The sequence below is a fragment of the Somniosus microcephalus genome, chromosome 14 (assembly GCF_052327205.1).
Source record: "Somniosus microcephalus isolate GS21.2 chromosome 14, FLI_Smic_1.0, whole genome shotgun sequence".
Taxonomy (NCBI): domain Eukaryota; kingdom Metazoa; phylum Chordata; class Chondrichthyes; order Squaliformes; family Somniosidae; genus Somniosus; species Somniosus microcephalus.
The window spans coordinates 83,366,948-83,385,186 of NC_141000.1; the positions used below are offsets into that span (position 1 = coordinate 83,366,948).

Below are 18,239 nucleotides of genomic sequence, written 5' to 3' on the forward strand. Positions count from 1 at the left end.
AGTCTAACATCTGTGGTGGGGAAATTATTGGAAAAAATTCTGAGGGACAAAATTAATCTCCACTTGGAGAGGCAAGGATTAATCGGGGATAGTCAGCATGGCTTTGTCAAGGGTAAATCATGTCTAACAAATCTGATCGAATTTTTCGAGGGGGTGACTAGTGGGGTGGATGAGGGAAATGCTGTGGATGTGGTTTACATGGACTTCAGTAAAGCTTTTGACAAAGTCCCGCATAGGAGACTGGTCAAGAAGGTAAGAGCCCATGGGATCCAGGGTGCCTTGGCGCGTTGGATCCTAAACTGGCTGAGTGGCAGGAGGCAGAGGGTGATGGTCGAAGGTTGCTTTTGTGACTGGAAGCCTGTGTCCAGTGGGGTACCTCAGGGATCGGTGCTGGGTCCCTTATTGTTTGTGATCTACATAAATGATTTGGATGAGAATGTAAAAGGTATGATCAGTAAGTTCGCAGATGACACGAAAATTGGTGGGGTGGTAAATTGCGAGGAGGAAAGCCTCCGGCTACAGGACGATATAAACGGGTTGGTCAGATGGGCGGAAAAGTGGCAAATGGAATTTAACCCTGAAAAGTGCGAGGTGATGCATTTTGGACGGACAAATAAGGCAAGGGAATACACAATGAGTGGTAGGACCCTAGGAAGTACAGAGGGTCAGAGGGACCTTGGTGTACATGTACATAGATCCCTGAAGGCAGCGGAGCAGGTAGATAAGGTGGTTAAAAAGGCATATGGGATACTTGCCTTCATTAGCCGAGGCATAGAATATAAGAGCAGGGAGGTTATGATGGAGCTGTACAAAACGCTGGTGAGGCCACAGCTGGAGTACTGTGTGCAGTTCTGGTCGCCTCACTATAGGAAGGATGTGATTGCTTTGGAGAGGGTGCAGAGAAGATTCACCAGGATGTTACCTGGGATGGAGCGCCTCAGCTATGAAGAGAGGCTGGACAGGCTGGAGTTGTTTTCCTTGGAGCAGAGAAGGCTGAGGGGGGACCTGATTGAGGTGTACAAAATAATGAGGGGCATAGATAGGGTAGATAAAGAGGAACTTTTCCCCTTAGTGGGGGGGTCAATAACAAGGGGGCATAGATTCAGGGTAAGGGGCAGGAGATTTAGAGGGGATTTGAGGAGGAACTTTTTCACCCAGAGGGTGGTTGGAATGTGGAACTCAATGCCTGAAAGGGTGGTGGAGGCAGGAACCCTCACAACATTCAAGAAGCATTTGGATGAGCACTTGAAATGCCATTGCATACAAGGCTATGGATCAAATGCTGGAAAATGGGATTAGACTGGACAGGGATGGATGGACGGCGCAGACACGATGGGCCGAAGGGCCTCTTTCTGTGCTGTAAAACTCTATGACTCTATGACTCTATGACTCTAAGTCCAGAGAACATGCCTGGTCATAGGCAGCCTGTAACTTGAGGGTTTTATTCTCCAACAGACACTGACGTATGAAGGGAGACGCAATCCCATTAATAAAGGAATCACGAATTAACTCCTCCTGGTACTGCTCAGCTGTAACAGCTTTAAGATTACAATCCTTGCTGAGCCTGCAAAGTTTCTGATGGAATTCATCAAGTGATTCCCCGGGTTGTTGTCGAGTTGTGGCCAGTAGATGCCGAGCAAAAATTTCATTTGGGGACTTGACATATAGCTGCTGTAGTATTTGGATAGCGGCGTCATAGTCTACACAGTCTTCGATATAATCAAACACATGAGGGGATACATAATTAGCAAGCATTCGTAACTTATTAGGAACATTCTCACCACACTCCTCAAGGAAGTTGCTAAAGGTACGATACCAGTGTTTCCATACCTTAGCAGCTGTAAGTGAATTCGGGTCCAGGTCGAGACGGGTGGGTCTGAGTAGTTTCGCCATGATGGATCGATTACTTGTCTGAGTTCCCTTCTATGGTTCGAGTCATAGCTGGCTGTTCCCGAAATCACCCAAAGCGTGGAGTCGATATCAAGTTGATTAAATTGACGTAATAAAACTCACTACGCACTTGCTTTGAGTATAAAGCAAGGCTTTAATCAACTTGTTTCAGAACATGATTCTGGACGTAGTACAGGTTGACTATCCCTTATCCGAAAACCTTGGGACCAGCTGTGTTTCGGTTTTCGGAAATTTTCGGATTTCAGAAGGTATTATTTCAGACTGGGAAACTCTGAACATTAAATTAATTTGGTAATTAGTATTTGTATTTAATATAAATTTTAAAAGTTCAGGCTACCTCTTGCGACTGTTCCGTGTCTCATTCCCCTTCCTGCTTCTCTGTGCTGCCGCTCACAGTCTGTTTACAGCTCCCCCTGCTCCATGTCTCATTCCCCTTCCTGCTTCTCTGAATTCCTTGACTTAGCGGGGGTCTGGGGCTCGACTGCTGCCGCCAGTTGTGGGAAAGCCGGATATCGGCTGACTCCTACGCTAAGCTGGCCCGCAAATCAGGTCGGGGAGGGGAGAAAAGAATATCGGACGGGCCGCTGCAGCTATCGGACGGGCTGCTGTATTGTTGGGTTTACTCTCCCGGTACCTCCTTCACACTGCCCGGAGGGAACTCTGTGACCCTCTGCCCTGCTCACAGGGAAAGGCAGAGCTCCCTCAGTCACACTTAACATCGAGAGCGTGTCGACAATCTGCAGGAATTCTTGTTCTGGGCCCTGGAGGACCACTCCTGTCATGTTTTGCACCACTCGGGTCATGTCGTGCGCACGACTTACGCTGAATGAAAAAACTTTCGGTTTTCAGAGGTTTTCGGTTTTCGGAAGTTCGGATACAGGATAGTCTACCTGTATTTCTAAATTTGACAGCACTTCCTGTCACACTTATGAATGAAGCATTCCCTGCTCCGATTGGCTCCCCATGGCCCACGTGATCTCAGGGGACGCTTCGAACTAACTGCGCCCCTGGGATACGCAAGCACTGCGCGCCGGCAGTTGGAGCAGGCCCAGGATCGGAATTCCATGGGGGCCCACAGCTCAACGGCCGGCGCGCAAGATAAGTGCAGGTCGGGGGCTTGCACCCGCGGGAAGCCTCCGACCTGAATTTCTGGGCCAATAATTATCATCAATGTGCCATTAATTCCATGACTCTTAATCTTCTTTGGATGCAAAACTTATCAAATAACTTCTGAAAATCCAAGTACGTTATATTCAATAGATAATGCTTGTCTACTTTATTCAGTTAATTCCTCAGATGAATTCTTGGGTCTTCTAAAACTTTTTGACCATCCTTTTATGGCCCTTATGCTCTTTAGATGACTGTTGGTAACAACCTGAAAAATGCCCTCGAGTATTCCTCACTCCAAAGCTAGACTAACTGGTTCATAATTCGTTGGTTTCCATCTGACTCATTTTTTGAACATTATAATATTTATTATCCCCCAGTCCTCGGGTACCACCACTATATTGACAGAGCTACTGCCTTGCCTATTACATCACTCATTTTCTGGCATCCACCCGGTCCAGAATCCTGTGTACATTTTTATGTGTTTAATTTCCTCTGTGTGCTATTTTAGTGCACTGTTTAAACCTACTATATGCAAAGCTTCTATTCTCTTTGCACAAGTAAGGAAATTAGCAAAGAGGATAGTTTTAATTCAGTTTGATCTGTCATTTTTTGATCTTCATTGTATTATGAATTAATATCTAAATGAGCTTACGGTATAAATGTCACAATTACTTGAAAGATCAGTGTAATTCTAATGTTTTGAATTGGATTCAGTTTATTCATAATGCTGTGGTACATAAATGCGAATTGACAGTTATATGAAAGTAGATACTCTTTGAAAATCTTTATGACGGCTTCAGAATCGCAATGTAAGAGTTCTTCCTTTTTACCGATCTGCACAGTTTGCTGGACATTTTCTCTTGGGGAATTTCCGGTTACATCCATTCACAATTGCCACCATTCCTTCCATAAAAAATAAATTGGCTGTTTTCAGTCTCTGAAGTTCATCCACATGCGGAGCAAACATTTCAGTTACTAATGGGGTTACAGTATGAGAGACATCACAGCCAACTGACCCTGGTCACTAAGCTGAAAAAGTGCTAGGCCTGCCAAACTTACTGACCGATGATGAGCCAAATCTGATATTTTTAAGTAACTGATTTTTGATTCATAACATATTTGTTGGGAAGTTTTGCCAGTTAAATCCTTATAACAGTGGAAATTCTGCTGAATGCTATTTTTAGTACAGTAGTTAACTCATTTTGTAAAATTGCTATGTGCATGTTTTTAACCTTTTTATACATAAGAATGTTATATAAAGACATTAACTAGTGCACTAAAATAATCACGCAGAATTTCAAACTTCTCTCCCCAAAGATTTATGCTTTTACTCTTGAAGCTCTAGCATTGTTTTTTATTTAAAAAATCTCTCCGCTCTTGTACAATTGAAGCCAACCAGGTAACGGTCTTCTTTTTTGCCACTTCCCAACTGTAATGGGGTATGTAGTCAAAATCACTCCGGGCTTTGTGGCTGGTAAAGGTGAAGTTTGTGTTGAGCATTGTGATGAGGTGTCGGTTTGTTTTGGGAACATAGCTGATAAATGGCCTTAGCAAAAATGCCATCATCTCCAGTATGAAAGCAATGAAGTACATGAGCAGCAGAGGCATTCTAAGCTTTTCTGGAATTGTTAACCCCAACGGGCTCATTATCTCGTAGTTAAAATCTGAGTAGCTCACGTGAGGGGTATCATCTGTGATGTAATAGAACTTTCCACCAACAATTTTCTTCTTGTCCTGGTCTTTCATGGCTCTGGCCACTAAAACATGAGCCCAAGCCACATTGCCGACGTACACTGGGTTCACGAGAGCCTGTTTCCTGGAATTTCTCTGCAGAACATCTCCATTGATAATTCCTTCATCCAAGTGTCCTAATATAAAGCGGCAGTTTTCTCCATAGATATACATGGGGCGTAAGGCACATGTTACCATCCGCTCGCCATTAGGTAAGAGGCATCCATTCATTGACAGGGCTAATCGCTCTGCTGTGTATTTTGTTCTGCTGTACCAAAACTTTAGTTGGCCAAGGTAGACCGTGTCTTCATCGCCATTACAGATAGGATCACCTCTTGCATTTGGCCCCACCACCTCTACACTACTGGTGTAGATGAAACATTTCACATTCTGCTGAATACAGGTTTCTAACAAAAGACGACTTCCTGCCAAATCAAAATGAAACAATATCATTCAAGGCTGATAAAAAAAAGAAACAGAAACCATGCTAGTACATAATGAAAAAGAAAGACACTGTTTATCATGAGCAGAAATGAAGAGTGAAAGCAACTTTTATCATCATTTTGAACTTGTGGACAGTTGATACAGAAGCATAACGTTGTAAGAATTTAAGAGGCTGTCAAATCTAGAGTTTAATTTGATCCAAATGCAAGTTGTATTCACTTTAAGTACTTGTGTAAAATGACTGTACTATATAAGTTGCTATCCTGTATGTAGAGGAGTTAAATTAGGTCTAAAGTAAAGATTCATAGCCCAGATTCTACAATATATATATATATATATCCTTATATAAATAATTATAGGGGGTCATTTTAACCCCCAAAGACTGGTGGGTTTGGTTCGGCTGGACATGCAGTGATCTTATCCTCTTTCCCATCTCACTGAAATTTCACCCACACTCAAGGTGCTGTGGCTTTGCCCACCACAGCTATCTCAAGTGCCCTCAGTGGAAGCTCAGCAGCCTTCCATCTCTTAAGATGCCATCTCATCGGAGCTCTAGGATAGGCAGCATTTAGTAGCAAGGGTAAGCAGAGATAGATGCATGTCTCAGCACTTTATCATACATAGTGTGCGAGGGTGAGATTTAAGTGAAAAGGGAAAGAGGTAAAAATTACTAACTACCACACCATCTCAAGCCTCTTTTTCCTCTCCAAGGTCCTTGAATGTATTGTTGCCTCCCAGGGCTGTACCCACTTCTCCCACATCTCCCTTTTTTAATCCTCCCAATCAGGTTTCCGCCGCTCCCACAGCACCGAAATGGCCCTAACCAAAGTTACAAATCACATTCTAGGTGCATTTTCCCACCTCATCGTCTTAGACATCTCTGCAGCCTTCAAGACAATCACATCATCTTCTTCCAACACTTCTCTGCTGTCAAGCTCAGTGAGACTGCTCTCACTTGGTTCCACTCTTACCTATCTGATCATAGCCAGAGCATCTTTAGAAATGGTTTCTCTTCCCAACCCTACACTGTCATCTGAGGAATCCCACAAGGATATGTTCCTGGCCCCCTTATCTCCCTCATCTATATATTGCTCCTTGACAACATCATCGTAAACCTGGAAATAGCTTTCACATGTACACTAACAGCGCTCAGCTCTACTTTTCCACCACCCTCTTGACCCCTCCTCCACTGCCTCTATACTAGAAGACTTCTTTTTTGACATCAAGTCTTGATTGAGTTGTAATTTCTTCCAAATAAACATTGGGAAGACTGAAGCCATTGATTTTTGGCCCCTGCTACAAACTCCATACCTTTGCATTGATTCTATACCTGTCCCTGGCCACTGTCTCAGTTCGAACCAAATTGTTCACAACCTCTGCATCCTATTTGATCCCAAGCTGAGCTTCTGACCCACAAACACTGCCAACTTCCACCTCCATAACATAGTTTGTCTCTGCTCCTACCTTAGCCCATCTGCCGTTGAAACCCTCATTCATGTGCTTGCTACATAGAGACTTGACTATTCCACTGCTCTCCAGGCTGGTCTCCCATCTTCCATAAACATCAGCCTAACCAAAACTCTGCTGCTTATATCCAATCTCGCAATGTCCTGCTTGCCCATCATCCCTGTCCTCGCTCCTAGTCCCCCAACTCCTTAATCTTAAATTTCTTGTTTTTAAATCTATCTGCGGCCTCACCCCTCTAGATCACTGACCCCTTCCCCAGCCCTACAGCCACCTCCTACTGCATGCTCCATTGTTCCAACCTCTTATGCATCCCTCCTCCCTTAGCCCTACTTTTAGCAGCCGTGCTTTCAGTCACTTAATGCCCGCATTCTAGAATTCTTTCCCTAAACCTTTCCATGACGCCACTTCCCTCTCGTGCTTTAAGACCTTCTTAAAATCAATTTCTTTGACTAAGCTTTTGGTCACCCCTCCTCATATTTCCTTCTTTGGCTAGGGGTCCCTTTTTCCTTACTCCTCTGTGAAGTGCCTTGGGATGTTTCTATGTTAAAGACGTGATATAAATGCAAATTGCTGTTGTTGATTAAGTTCTGATTGTCACATACAGCCTGCAACAACAACAACAATTTTCATTTATATAGTGGCTTTAATGTAGTAAAATGTCCCAAGGTGCTTCACAGGAGCGTTATCAAACAAGAGTTGACACCGAGTCACATAAGATAAGATACAGGTCTTCTTGTAATTTGTTGTAGTCCTCCTCAATATTTACTATCCCCCCCCCCCCAATTTGGTGTCATCTGCAAATTTAGAAATTGTATTTTTGATTCCAAAGTCTAAATCGTTAATATAAATTGTGAACAACAGTGGTCCCAGCACTGATCCTTGTGGAATACCACTACCCACCTTCTGCCAATGTGAATAGCTACCCTTTACCCCTACTCTCTGCTTTGTCTTGAAGCCAGCTAACTATCCATTCTGCTACTTGTCCCCTGACTCCGCATTCTCTGACCTTGTTCATTAATCCATTATGTGGTACCTTATTGAAGGCCTTTTGAAAATCTAGATAAATTACTTCTACTACATTACCCTTGTCTACTCTCTCTATTACCACTTCAAAATATTCAATGGGGTTGGTCAAGCAAGACTATCCCTTTTGAAATCCATGCTGACTATTCATTGTTATATTTTTGGTTTCTAGATATTCTCCCATTTTCTCCTTTAGTAGTAGGGATTCCATTATTTTTCCTACCACCAATGTTAAGCTGACTGGTCTATAGTTCCCTGGACATGTTCTATCTCCCTTCTTAAATTAGGTTATTACGTTAGATATCTGCCAGTCCTCTGGCACTACACCGTTTTCTAACAAATTATTAAATATGTGTAACTAATGCCTCTGCTATCTCTTCCCTAGATTCTTTTAAAATGCGCGGATGTAATCTATCCGGACCAGGGGTTTTATCCTCTTTGAGTTTGATTAGATTATTTAATATAGCTCCTCTTTTTATTTTAAATGCAGTTATCTCATTACTAATCTCATCATCCAATGTCATCTCCACCTGTTCTATCTCCCTGGTAAATACTGAAGCAAAGTAATTATTTAATATTTCTGCCATCTCTCTATCATTGCCTGTGGTATTATCCTGTCCATCCCTTAGATGCCCTGTTCCCATCCCGACCTTTATTTTTTTATTTATGTGCCTATAAAATATTTTACTATTTTGTTTTATCTTCCTTGATAATTTAATTTCATAGTTCCTCTTTGCCTTCCTAATTGTTTTTTTGACTTCTCTCCTAATCTCTTTGTATTCTCCCTCATATGCTCTCCCCTGCTGTCTGTGTACTTAATGTATGCCTCTTTCCTTACCCTCAATTGTTCCCTTATGGCTTTATTCATCCATTTGTGTTTAGTTGTTTTTTTAGCGGAATATATTTTTCCTGGACTCTGTTGAACACTGTTTTAAATGTTTCCCATTGCTGTTCTACATCATTGTTTGCCAATCATTGTAGGGCCTCAGCAGCTGAAAGCATGGCCAGCTATGGTGGAACGATGAAAATTGGGGATGCACAAGAGGCCAGAGTTAGAGGAGCGCATAGATCTCGGAGGGTTGTAGGGCTGGAGGAGGTTACAGAGATATGGAGGGATTTGAAAACAAAGATGAGAATTTTTAAATCGAGCTGTTGCGGGATCAGGAACCAATATAGATCAGCAACCACAGGGATGATGGGTAAATGGGACGGTGCAAGTTAGGATATGGGCAGCAGAGTTTTGGATGATCTCAAGTTTACAGAGGTCAATAAGGTGGAATCTCTTCCTGTTCATAAATGCCATAGTATTGTTGAAAGGAACCTGTGCAGCCACATTGGCTGCATAGGTGTGGCCTTTGATTCTTGGGAAGCCAACTAAGAGCCTCTTCTATTGATGTTCCTTGTCCTCATAGAAAAAGTGATGAAGTAATTAGCCCTGGCAAACAATGTCTACTGACCTGCTGTATGCAATGGTGCACTGAATACTGGCTAATCTAACAGATGATACCTGCAACTTCCTGTAAGAAGCCAGTGGCATAGAAGTTCAAGGCTAATGACTTTAACTTCCATGGGCAGATCCATACCAGTCATAGAGGAGTGTACGAAAGGCTAATATTTAGTAGACGAGAATCATATATGTATAACTTTAAGTGTAGCCATTGACCAAATAATATTACCCATAATTACTCCTGGGTAACTAAAAAGCTAAGACTTTTTCAAAATGCAGCTGCGAAGGACAGTCAAAAGCAGTTTTGACTAAGTTTTGATAACAAACAGCCACAGACTGCGAGTGAAGGGTAAATTGCTAAAAAAAATATGATGCAAAGTAAAAATTAGAATTCGCTTACCAAAACTAATTGCAATGATATTTTAAAAATAATTAGTATAAGGACATAAAATGAAAGAGAGAAAGTAAATTCCAATGGGGTGAAAAACTATAAACAAGATAACACTGAACATGGCAAAGTTGGTGGAAAAATACTGGAAAGGTGGGATGCTACCTTAGTATGACTGACAATGGTATTTTGACCATTAGAACCAATTAAAAAAGGTGATTTTGTTAAAGACCATATACGGACACTGGCCAAACCAACTTTTGATAAGAAAAAGGTTAAAACCTCAATACTCAAAGAACAACTTTACACAGACGTACTGCGAGAACAAAGGAACAGACTTAAGACGACGTCATCTGTGTCCAAGAGGTTCCAGAGACCAAGGGCTGTGAGCTACTCGTTAAAACTATCGCCTAATATTAAGTATATTACGCTGTATGCTTAATAAATCTTGATCTATTGCATAAACATACTGGCTGCTGCCTATTGGTGTCTTGTCCAAGAACTCAGAGATCATTAAGATCTTACAGGAGTTTGGAGGTTCAGTTGCAGGAGACAGCAGAGTTACTTACATGACTGCACCCCAGTAAAGACACAGCTCCTCAGGTACCTGTGGCATGATCTATACTCAGGTCTGCTGAGCCATCTCCCAGTGCATGCATACCTGCCTCTGCTATTGACTATAAAATTCTGTTTTATTCTCCATCATCCTAATGGAAAATAGGAATTCCCAAGAGAATGCCCATGCTATCCACAGGATGCAGGTGCCTAACTCAGACAAACTATCTTGAATGGAAAGAAGCAAAACTTAAATTCTAGCCAATGAAAGGCAACAAATTAATGAACCAAGCCAAAGAAGCTCGGAGAACAAAAGTGCAATTTAAACAGCACAAAAAAGGCCCAAATATGAGGTCTCAAATCACTGCAAAAGAGTCAGGCAGGACAGCTTTAAGAGTACTTCTGTGGCTGTGCACCTATAGGAGTGTGCTGTGTTCCAAGTTTTACAAGCGCACACCAATGACATCATGCTAGTGATGCAACCCATCCAAATTTGCACGATAGTCAGCACAAATCTCCTCCTCAAATATATAAAATTAGCACCCTACTGAGCATGAAACTCCAGGTGCTCCAGTGCAGGCTCAGCAGAAAACCCGGAGCAAGTGCAAATTCGGTGTATGGCCTCTGCTCCCAGTTTTGCGCTGCTTCTGCACCCAGCGTCACCAATGCACAGTAATTAAATTTCAGCCTATTCTCGGATGCAGTTATATCCTGCACTTTTCTATGCCTTGCTCTCCTTCATCTCAAGTTGTACCTTCAACATTGATAGCTTCTAGTTCTTCATTGGTGATGTTACCCCAGATGTCAATCACAGAAGCAGTGTGAATAACGCAGGTCACTCCTTGGCAGGCTTTCTGCAGGACCTCTTTATCTCTCACATCTCCTTTGAACACCATCAGCTTAATTCTGCTTCCAACCAATGCTGAAAAACAAATTTTATTAAGGAAACAAAATCATTAGATTTATTGAATCCACATTCACATGTCATTTTCTATGCATTAGGAGCTGATTTTGTTCAAGCTGCCACAAAAGAAGAACCATGCTTCCCCACAGTGAGGGAAGAAAAATTGAAGTGAGACTCACCTACTCTGCTCACACATTTTCCAGCGTTTACTTACTCTGTTCTCTTCGATCTCCAAACATTTACCTATTTTGCTCTTGCACATTTTCCAACATTTACGTACTCTACTCTCACATAACTCACATTTATCCATATCTCCCAACATTTACCTACTCTGTTCTCACACATCTCCCAGGGTGTACCTATTCTGCTCTCATGTAGCTCCAGTAGGAGCTACATTGGCAGAGATCTGACAGAAAGTTGCCTGCCAATTCATTCAATAGGGGATGGTGTTGAGGCAATCAGGAAGCAGAAAATAACTGAACATTCAGCCAAAAACACATTAAAAAACAATTGCCTGCTTTGCCATTTTTCAGCAGATTAGAAACAACATAGCTTAAGTAACCTTATGACACCGAAAGTTAAAGGAGTGAACTTAATCGTTGAACCTTCCAAGAAAATGTCAGAGGCATTATCTGTAGTCAACTGAAGGTCAATGCATCTAGCCTACAGCAATTCTATCAAACACAATAATGGCCCAGAAATTCGGGTCGGGGGCTTCCCGTGGGTGCAAGCCCCCGACCTACACTTACCTAGCGCGCCAGCAGTTGAGCTGTAGGGCCCCGTGGAATTCCTCTCCGGTGCCTGGCCCAGAGGCCGGCGCGCTGTGCTGGCGTGTCCCAGGGGCGTAGTTAGTGCGATGCGTCCCCTGGGATCACGTGAGCCATGGGCAGCCAATCGGAGGAGGGAAAAGCCCATTCATAAGATTGACAGAAAGACCTATCAAAACGTATGAATGCTGAGGGCCCAAAACAGTAGTTAACCTTCAAATAATTTTTTTTTTTAAATCACACTTTTTAAATAAACTATAAATTACATTAAATAACTATTTTAAACAATAATTTAAATTTTTGAAAAAAATAATTTTATAAAAAAACGGGGCTAAAAATAAACTTACCTTGCTTTAAAGTATTTAAAAATAACAAACCTGTGGAAAAAATGTTTTAATTTTAATTAATTGACCACTTACCTTTTAAAATGCAGTCCTTACGCCTGGTTTTTACATTTCTAAAATCTAAAGACTTACCCTCACGGAAAAACCTGTAAAAAAAAACGTAAGTTCAAAGCGCACACGCAGACTCCCGCGCACACGCGTTCGACCTCTGAACCCCTTCGTTCAGAGGATCGGAAGTGCCGGTTTCCCGCGCATGCGTAGTGCATGCAAGGAACCGGCACTTCCATTGGGTCCACGCGTGAGTACCCCATGCGTACTCACGCATTGGGACCCGAATTTCTGGGCCAATGTCTATTTTTTAATTATGGAGCAATGTATGCCAGCTAATAGAACAGTGAGATACTTTGTAGCTGATGAGGAACAGATGTTTGTTTTGTCAGTACTGCAGGCAGAACATTTTTTTCTACTTTCTTGTAAAGGTACCCGAGTTAATAGTGGGAGTAGCTGCAATGACTATCCCTGAGCTCATACCACTTTGCTCTGTTTCAGTGGTTTCATTGGAGAACTACAGATACTCATTGTGCTAATAAGGGTCTCATTCATTTGTTCTTTTACAATATGTGGTCCTAGATAGTGTGGAAGTAAGTCATGCTTCCAGCAGTATCTCAACATCTGCAGGAGCACTGATGCCTTCACTTACCTTGGCCAGCTTGTTGAGGTCATTAAAACATTTCTGACACTGAATAGCTGTTTGTGAGCACCTCCTTCCAGATTGCCTGCACAACCTTTGTACAGATTCTGAGGCATAACTGCTAGAGACCCAAAGAGCCTTTGTGGATGAAATTGGATAGCACCGGCCTGCCAGCGTCAACTGGCCGCAGGGAAGGATCCCTGTGCCGGAACGGGTAGGCCTGAGGTACACTCGATATTGGGTCTCTGGCCTCATTTAAATTAGACCAGTGAGCTGCGGACGTCAGCTGCACGTCCCCAGGCAACTAGATGGCGGAGCAGGTGTAAATTTCGGGCTGCTGCCGCCAAGGAGGAAAAATACATTTTTTACCACAGGCCACCCTGGAAGCACCTATTGCAAATGGCAGCTAAGCAAGTGAAGTGTTTTTCAGATACTCCAGCCACTTTTTCTGACTTTGCCCTGTGCTGGCACTTTAATGTGCCATGTACACAGTTGGAGGTCGATTTTCACTGCAAATGCCTGGCGGTAACAGCCGAAAAATGGGGTCAGTAGCCTTACCGTCCCGTTAACACGGCTGGCTTCATTTTGAAAGGGACCAAACGGCAGGTGTCCAAAGTGCCTGCCTTTTTCAGGTGTTGGGCCCCTTTTATTATAGAAATCGGGGTCCTATGATGTAAATAGGATCCCAATTGCCATTTTTGGTCGGAACGAGCACCATGCACACTCTGACCAATTTCATGGGCGATGGAACCGAAGAGGCGTGCCAGAGGTATGTGTCAAATTATTTTTGTGGGACTCAGTGCTCCTCTGAGGAAGGGGGGGAAGAGAGAGGAAGGAGGGAAGAGAGAGGAAGGAGGGAAGAGAGAGGAAGGGGGGGAAGAGAGAGGAAGGGGGGGGAAGAGAGAGGAAGGGGGGAAGAGAGAGGAAGGGGGGAAGAGAGAGGAAGGGGGGAAGAGAGAGGAAGGGGGGGAAGAGAGAGGAAGGGGGGAAGAGAGAGGAAGGGGGAAGAGAGAGGAAGGGGGAAGAGAGAGGAAGGGGGGAAGAGAGAGGAAGGGGGGAAGAGAGAGGAAGGGGGGAAGAGAGGGGAAGAGGGAAGAGAGAGGAAGGGGGGAAGAGAGAGGAAGGGGGAAGGGGGGAAGAGAGAGGAAGGGGGGAGAGGGGAAGGGGGAGAGAGGGGGAAGGGGGAGAGAGGGGGAAGGGGGTGAGAGGGGAAGGGGGAGAGAGGGGAAGGGGGGAGAGAGGGGAAGGGGGGAGAGAGGGGAAGGGGGGAGAGAGGGGAAGGGGGGAGAGAGGGGAGGGGGAGATAGAGGGAAGGGGGAGAGAGAGGGGAAGGGGGAGAGAGGGGGGAGAGAGGGGAGAGAGAGGGGCAGGGGGAGAGAGAGGGGTAGGGGGAGAGAGAGGGGAAGGGAGGGGGGAGGGGGAAGGGGGAGAGAGGGGGAGAGAGGGGAAGGGGGAGAGAGAGGGGAGAGAGGGGAAGGGGGGAGAGAGAGGGGAAGAGGGGGGAGAGAGGGGAAGAGGGGGAGAGACGGGAAGAGGGGGGAGAGACGGGAAGAGGGGGGAGAGAGGGGAAGGGGGGAAGAGAGAGGAAGGGGGAAGAGAGAGGAAGGGGGAAGAGAGAGGAAGGGGGGAAGAGAGAGGAAGGGGAAGAGAGAGGAAGGGGGAAGAGAGAGGAAGGGGGAAGAGAGAGGAAGGGGGGAGAGAGGGGAAGGGGGGAGAGAGGGGGAAGGGGGGAGAGAGCGGAAGGGGGGAGAGAGGGGAAGGGGGGAGAGGGGGGAAGGGGGAGAGAGGGGAAGGGGGGAAGGGGGGATAGGGGGAAGGGGGAGATAGAGGGGGAGAGAGGGGAAGGGGGAGAGAGAGGGGAAGGGGAGAGAGGGGAAGGGGGAGAGAGAGGGGCAGGGGGAGAGAGAGGGGTAGGGGAGAGAGAGGGGGAAGGGAGGGGGGAGGGGGAAGGGGGGAGAGAGGGGGAGAGAGGGGAAGGGGGAGAGAGAGGGGAAGGGGGGAGAGAGAGGGGAAGAGGGGGGAGAGAGGGGAAGAGGGAGGAGAGAGGGGAAGAGGGGGGAGAGGGGAAGAGGGGGGAGAGAGGGGAAGAGGGGGGAGAGAGGGGAAGAGGGGGGAGAGAGGGGAAGAGGGGGGAGAGGGGGAAGAGGGGGAGAGAGGGGAAGGGGGGAGGAATGGCGGTGGGGGAGGAATGGGGGGTGGGCGGGGACGGTCGCCATGTGACTACCCTAGCTGATTTTTCGCTTCCCTAGCTCAGGGGCACTGAGGCCAATATTAATGGCTCTATTAATGCCCAGTTGAGAACAGTGAACTCTGCACAGACCGGGGATTGAAGATGGGACCTTGTGATTTTCAAGGGTCAGTATCACATTGAACAGTGCATTTAGGCACCAAACCATTTGGGAGAGCTCTCTGGATTTAACTTTAACTAAATGCTTTCAGGTCAGTTTCAAACAAAGTATGAAAAATTATGACTCTCTCTATCCAGTATTCTCCTCTATGATCGTTAATGTGTTCTGAAAAATAATATACTGGCTGCACTTTGTGGGGGGGGGAAAAAATTAGGTCATCGTTCAACTTTTTTTCACTAAACAGCCAGATATTGCAAACCATAAACATAATTAGAAAGAATAGAATGGTATGTAGCATGCCAGATTTGCTGCGACATCAGGCTTGGAAAGTTCCAGCAAATTGAAGAAAACATTCACTTTTTTGGTGAATGTTTTCACTTTGATACTTATTTGCACGTATCATTAATTGAGTGATGTATATTCTTTGTCCAGGGAACAGCAGCAAGTTAAGAGCTTCTGTTTTACTGGTTGTGTTTGGGTCTTGGACAAGTTGATTTGCTACTTTTCAGTAACACTAACACAAGAATGAATGCCACAGATAAGCCTCGATTGAAATACACTTAGTAACCAAACTCCATCCCCCATAGGAACATAAGAAACATTTTTTTTCAGATCTCTTGCTTTTATAATGGTGCACCATATTTTTGGGATAAACCCCAATTTGCCCAGCATTCCCCTCAAAACCATCCTCAAGCTCCATCACTGGAAATGACTATAAATATTTTTCTTTATTCAGTTACTCCCCACTCCTCTCCTGAAGGCACAACAGTTCCACATTATCTCATCCAAGTGAAGATTCTACGTATGTAGGCTCAGCCAGTGAATTTCGGCAGGTTATTCAAAGTCCAACTTCTGTGCTTACCAAACATCCATGTATTTTCCACTAGGACTTGGTGGATTGTGATCAGGAAGAGGAACCCTGGTTGATTTTCCCCTCTGGAGCCCAGGGGTGCCAAGACCAGTTGTAATGGTCCTACAATCTGCCGCTTGGGCTGAGATGAGCTCACTGAACACAGGCCAGGCAATGCATTTACTAATAACCATCAGGGGAGCAACAGCTTTAGGGTTAGCAGTAGCCACTTGTTTATTGATTTCTGTACATCTTGCATAGTCCAAGCAATGCAATGCAAAGCAAATCTGGCACTAGCACTTTTACACTAGCATTATTGCCCTCATTCAAGTTTAAAATAAGTTTATTTTTTAATTACAATAAAAATAAATTATTTCCAAAGTTTTTAAGCTCTGTTCAAAGTTCTTTTTTGAAATAGATTTTAGAATCTCTCAGGTCCTTCCAGTGCTGAAGAACTGGTTAACTGGCACCTCACAGTTCTAAAGCATAAGGAGAACGCTCAAGAAAGCACAACTCAAACGAGAACTGAAAACCTTCAAACCTTACAAGAATGCAGCAAAGTCTGAGAGAAAAATTCTAACCTTGAATTAGTTTTAGACTTTCTCATACCAAATAATTTTTTTTTGCAGTCGTTAAATTGAATAACCTAAAATAATTTTATACAATTTTTCAGAATTTTACAGTGGTATACATATTGATGCAGTTACACACTTTTGCCCAAACAAACATTGTTACAATAAGTCACTTGTAATAATTATAATTACTGGAATAGCAGTATCACATATTTCATTTTACGCACCTTGCAAAGTTTCCACAAAGTCCTGTTGTATCACCTTGTCCAAGATCCTGACTTCTGAGAGATCACGATTTTCTTCAATCAGAAGTTTTGTGACTTCTTGTCCAAGAAATCCATTTCCTCCTGTAACTAGGTAGACATCTCCAGCAACAGCCATCATGTTGATATAGAATGTACTGTCGGTGTTGTGAGCTGACTGTTGAAGTGAAACTGCCTCTACTGTGTGGTGGCTACTAACAGGTATATAAATAGTAGAGTTAACCTTGAAGTACTCCCCTAGACTGATAAGTGAATAGAAATGATTCCAGCTGTGGGCAACTAGTCAAGGATTACTACATCTGTTACCTTGTTATCATTTGGAGGCTGTCAGCAAGGACGAATGACTTAATTCTTTCGTAAGTATGTCAGATTCATGGCCACATTAGGTAATGTATAAAAACTTGCTTGGTTATCAAAGTGATGAAACCAAAGTAAATCATTTAGATCCACCACTTTTATTCAAAAACAGAGGTAGAAATTCGTCAGGCGCCTTGTTTTGGGCACAAAGACTGCGATGAGGCTGCAATGCATGCCCGAACAGAGAAGCAGGCCCGAATTTGGGCTTCAGTCCTCACTACCAACTGGGTGAGCTGCCAGTGCCCGTCGCGCCTCCACAGGAAACTCGTCCAATTTGAAGGCCTCGTCGGCAGCAGCCCGAAAGTAAATCCTGGGGGGTGGGGGAGGTTTGGAATGGCAACAGATGGGGGCGGTCGGGCCTGGGAGCACTCCTGCTCCTCCTGGCTCCACAGTAACAATTTTTTTTAAACTTACCTTTTAGTGGCAGTCCCCCAGTGATCACTTAAGAATCTTGAACGGTTGAATTTTGAAGCCAACAAATTACTTTACCTCCTCTTCTGGAAACGCCCTGCCTCCCTCCTGAGGCGCTGCGGGCCTTCCTCCCCTTCTTAAAGGGGAGGGGCCTTGCGCAGCGCAACCCGGGCCCAGCTGGGCCACCGGGATCAGTGTGCCAAGGCTCATGGAGCGCAGCCGGCACACCGCTGGGGGGGAGGGATGCTCAGGAGGCCAAGGACGGCAACATAAATGGCTGCCCGGCAACTCGCCTTTAATTAGCGCTGCCCTGGCCGCAGGTAGGCCCCCCAACCCTGTCGGACATAGCGTCCGGCGGTTAGTCAGGGGGGCTACCGAAGATCGTGGCCGGGGCGCGAGTGGGGCACTGCGCATGGCGATGATGGGTGCTAACGGTTACCGCCGCTGCTAACCTCCCGCTGAATTTCGCGGGAGGCGTTGGTGGTGCCACGCCCAGACGCTAGTTGCTTTGCGCCCCATTATAGGCGCTAACGGGAGGCGCAAAGCAACCGAATTTCTCCCCCTTAAGATTTATTATTTATTTGTAGTTTAATTCAGGTGTTCATAGGCACTTACCCAACCCTTTACAGTTGTGTCAAATGACTTTTAATGCACCA

The 18,239-nt window shown here is 44.7% G+C and overlaps 1 protein-coding gene across 1 annotated transcript; it reads right to left on the minus strand.

Annotated features, from left to right (window-relative positions):
• Positions 1–3,707: 3,707 nt before the first annotated feature.
• hsd3b1 (hydroxy-delta-5-steroid dehydrogenase, 3 beta- and steroid delta-isomerase 1) lies at positions 3,708–17,022 on the minus strand. The gene is made up of 3 exons (XM_086006807.1): positions 16,780–17,022; positions 10,831–10,998; positions 3,708–5,177 (listed from the first exon to the last, which is right to left on the minus strand). Exons 1-3 carry the CDS (start codon positions 16,934–16,936, stop codon positions 4,363–4,365), a joined length of 1,140 nt encoding a protein of 379 aa, XP_085862933.1. The 5' UTR covers positions 16,937–17,022; the 3' UTR covers positions 3,708–4,362.
• Positions 17,023–18,239: the final 1,217 nt, after the last annotated feature.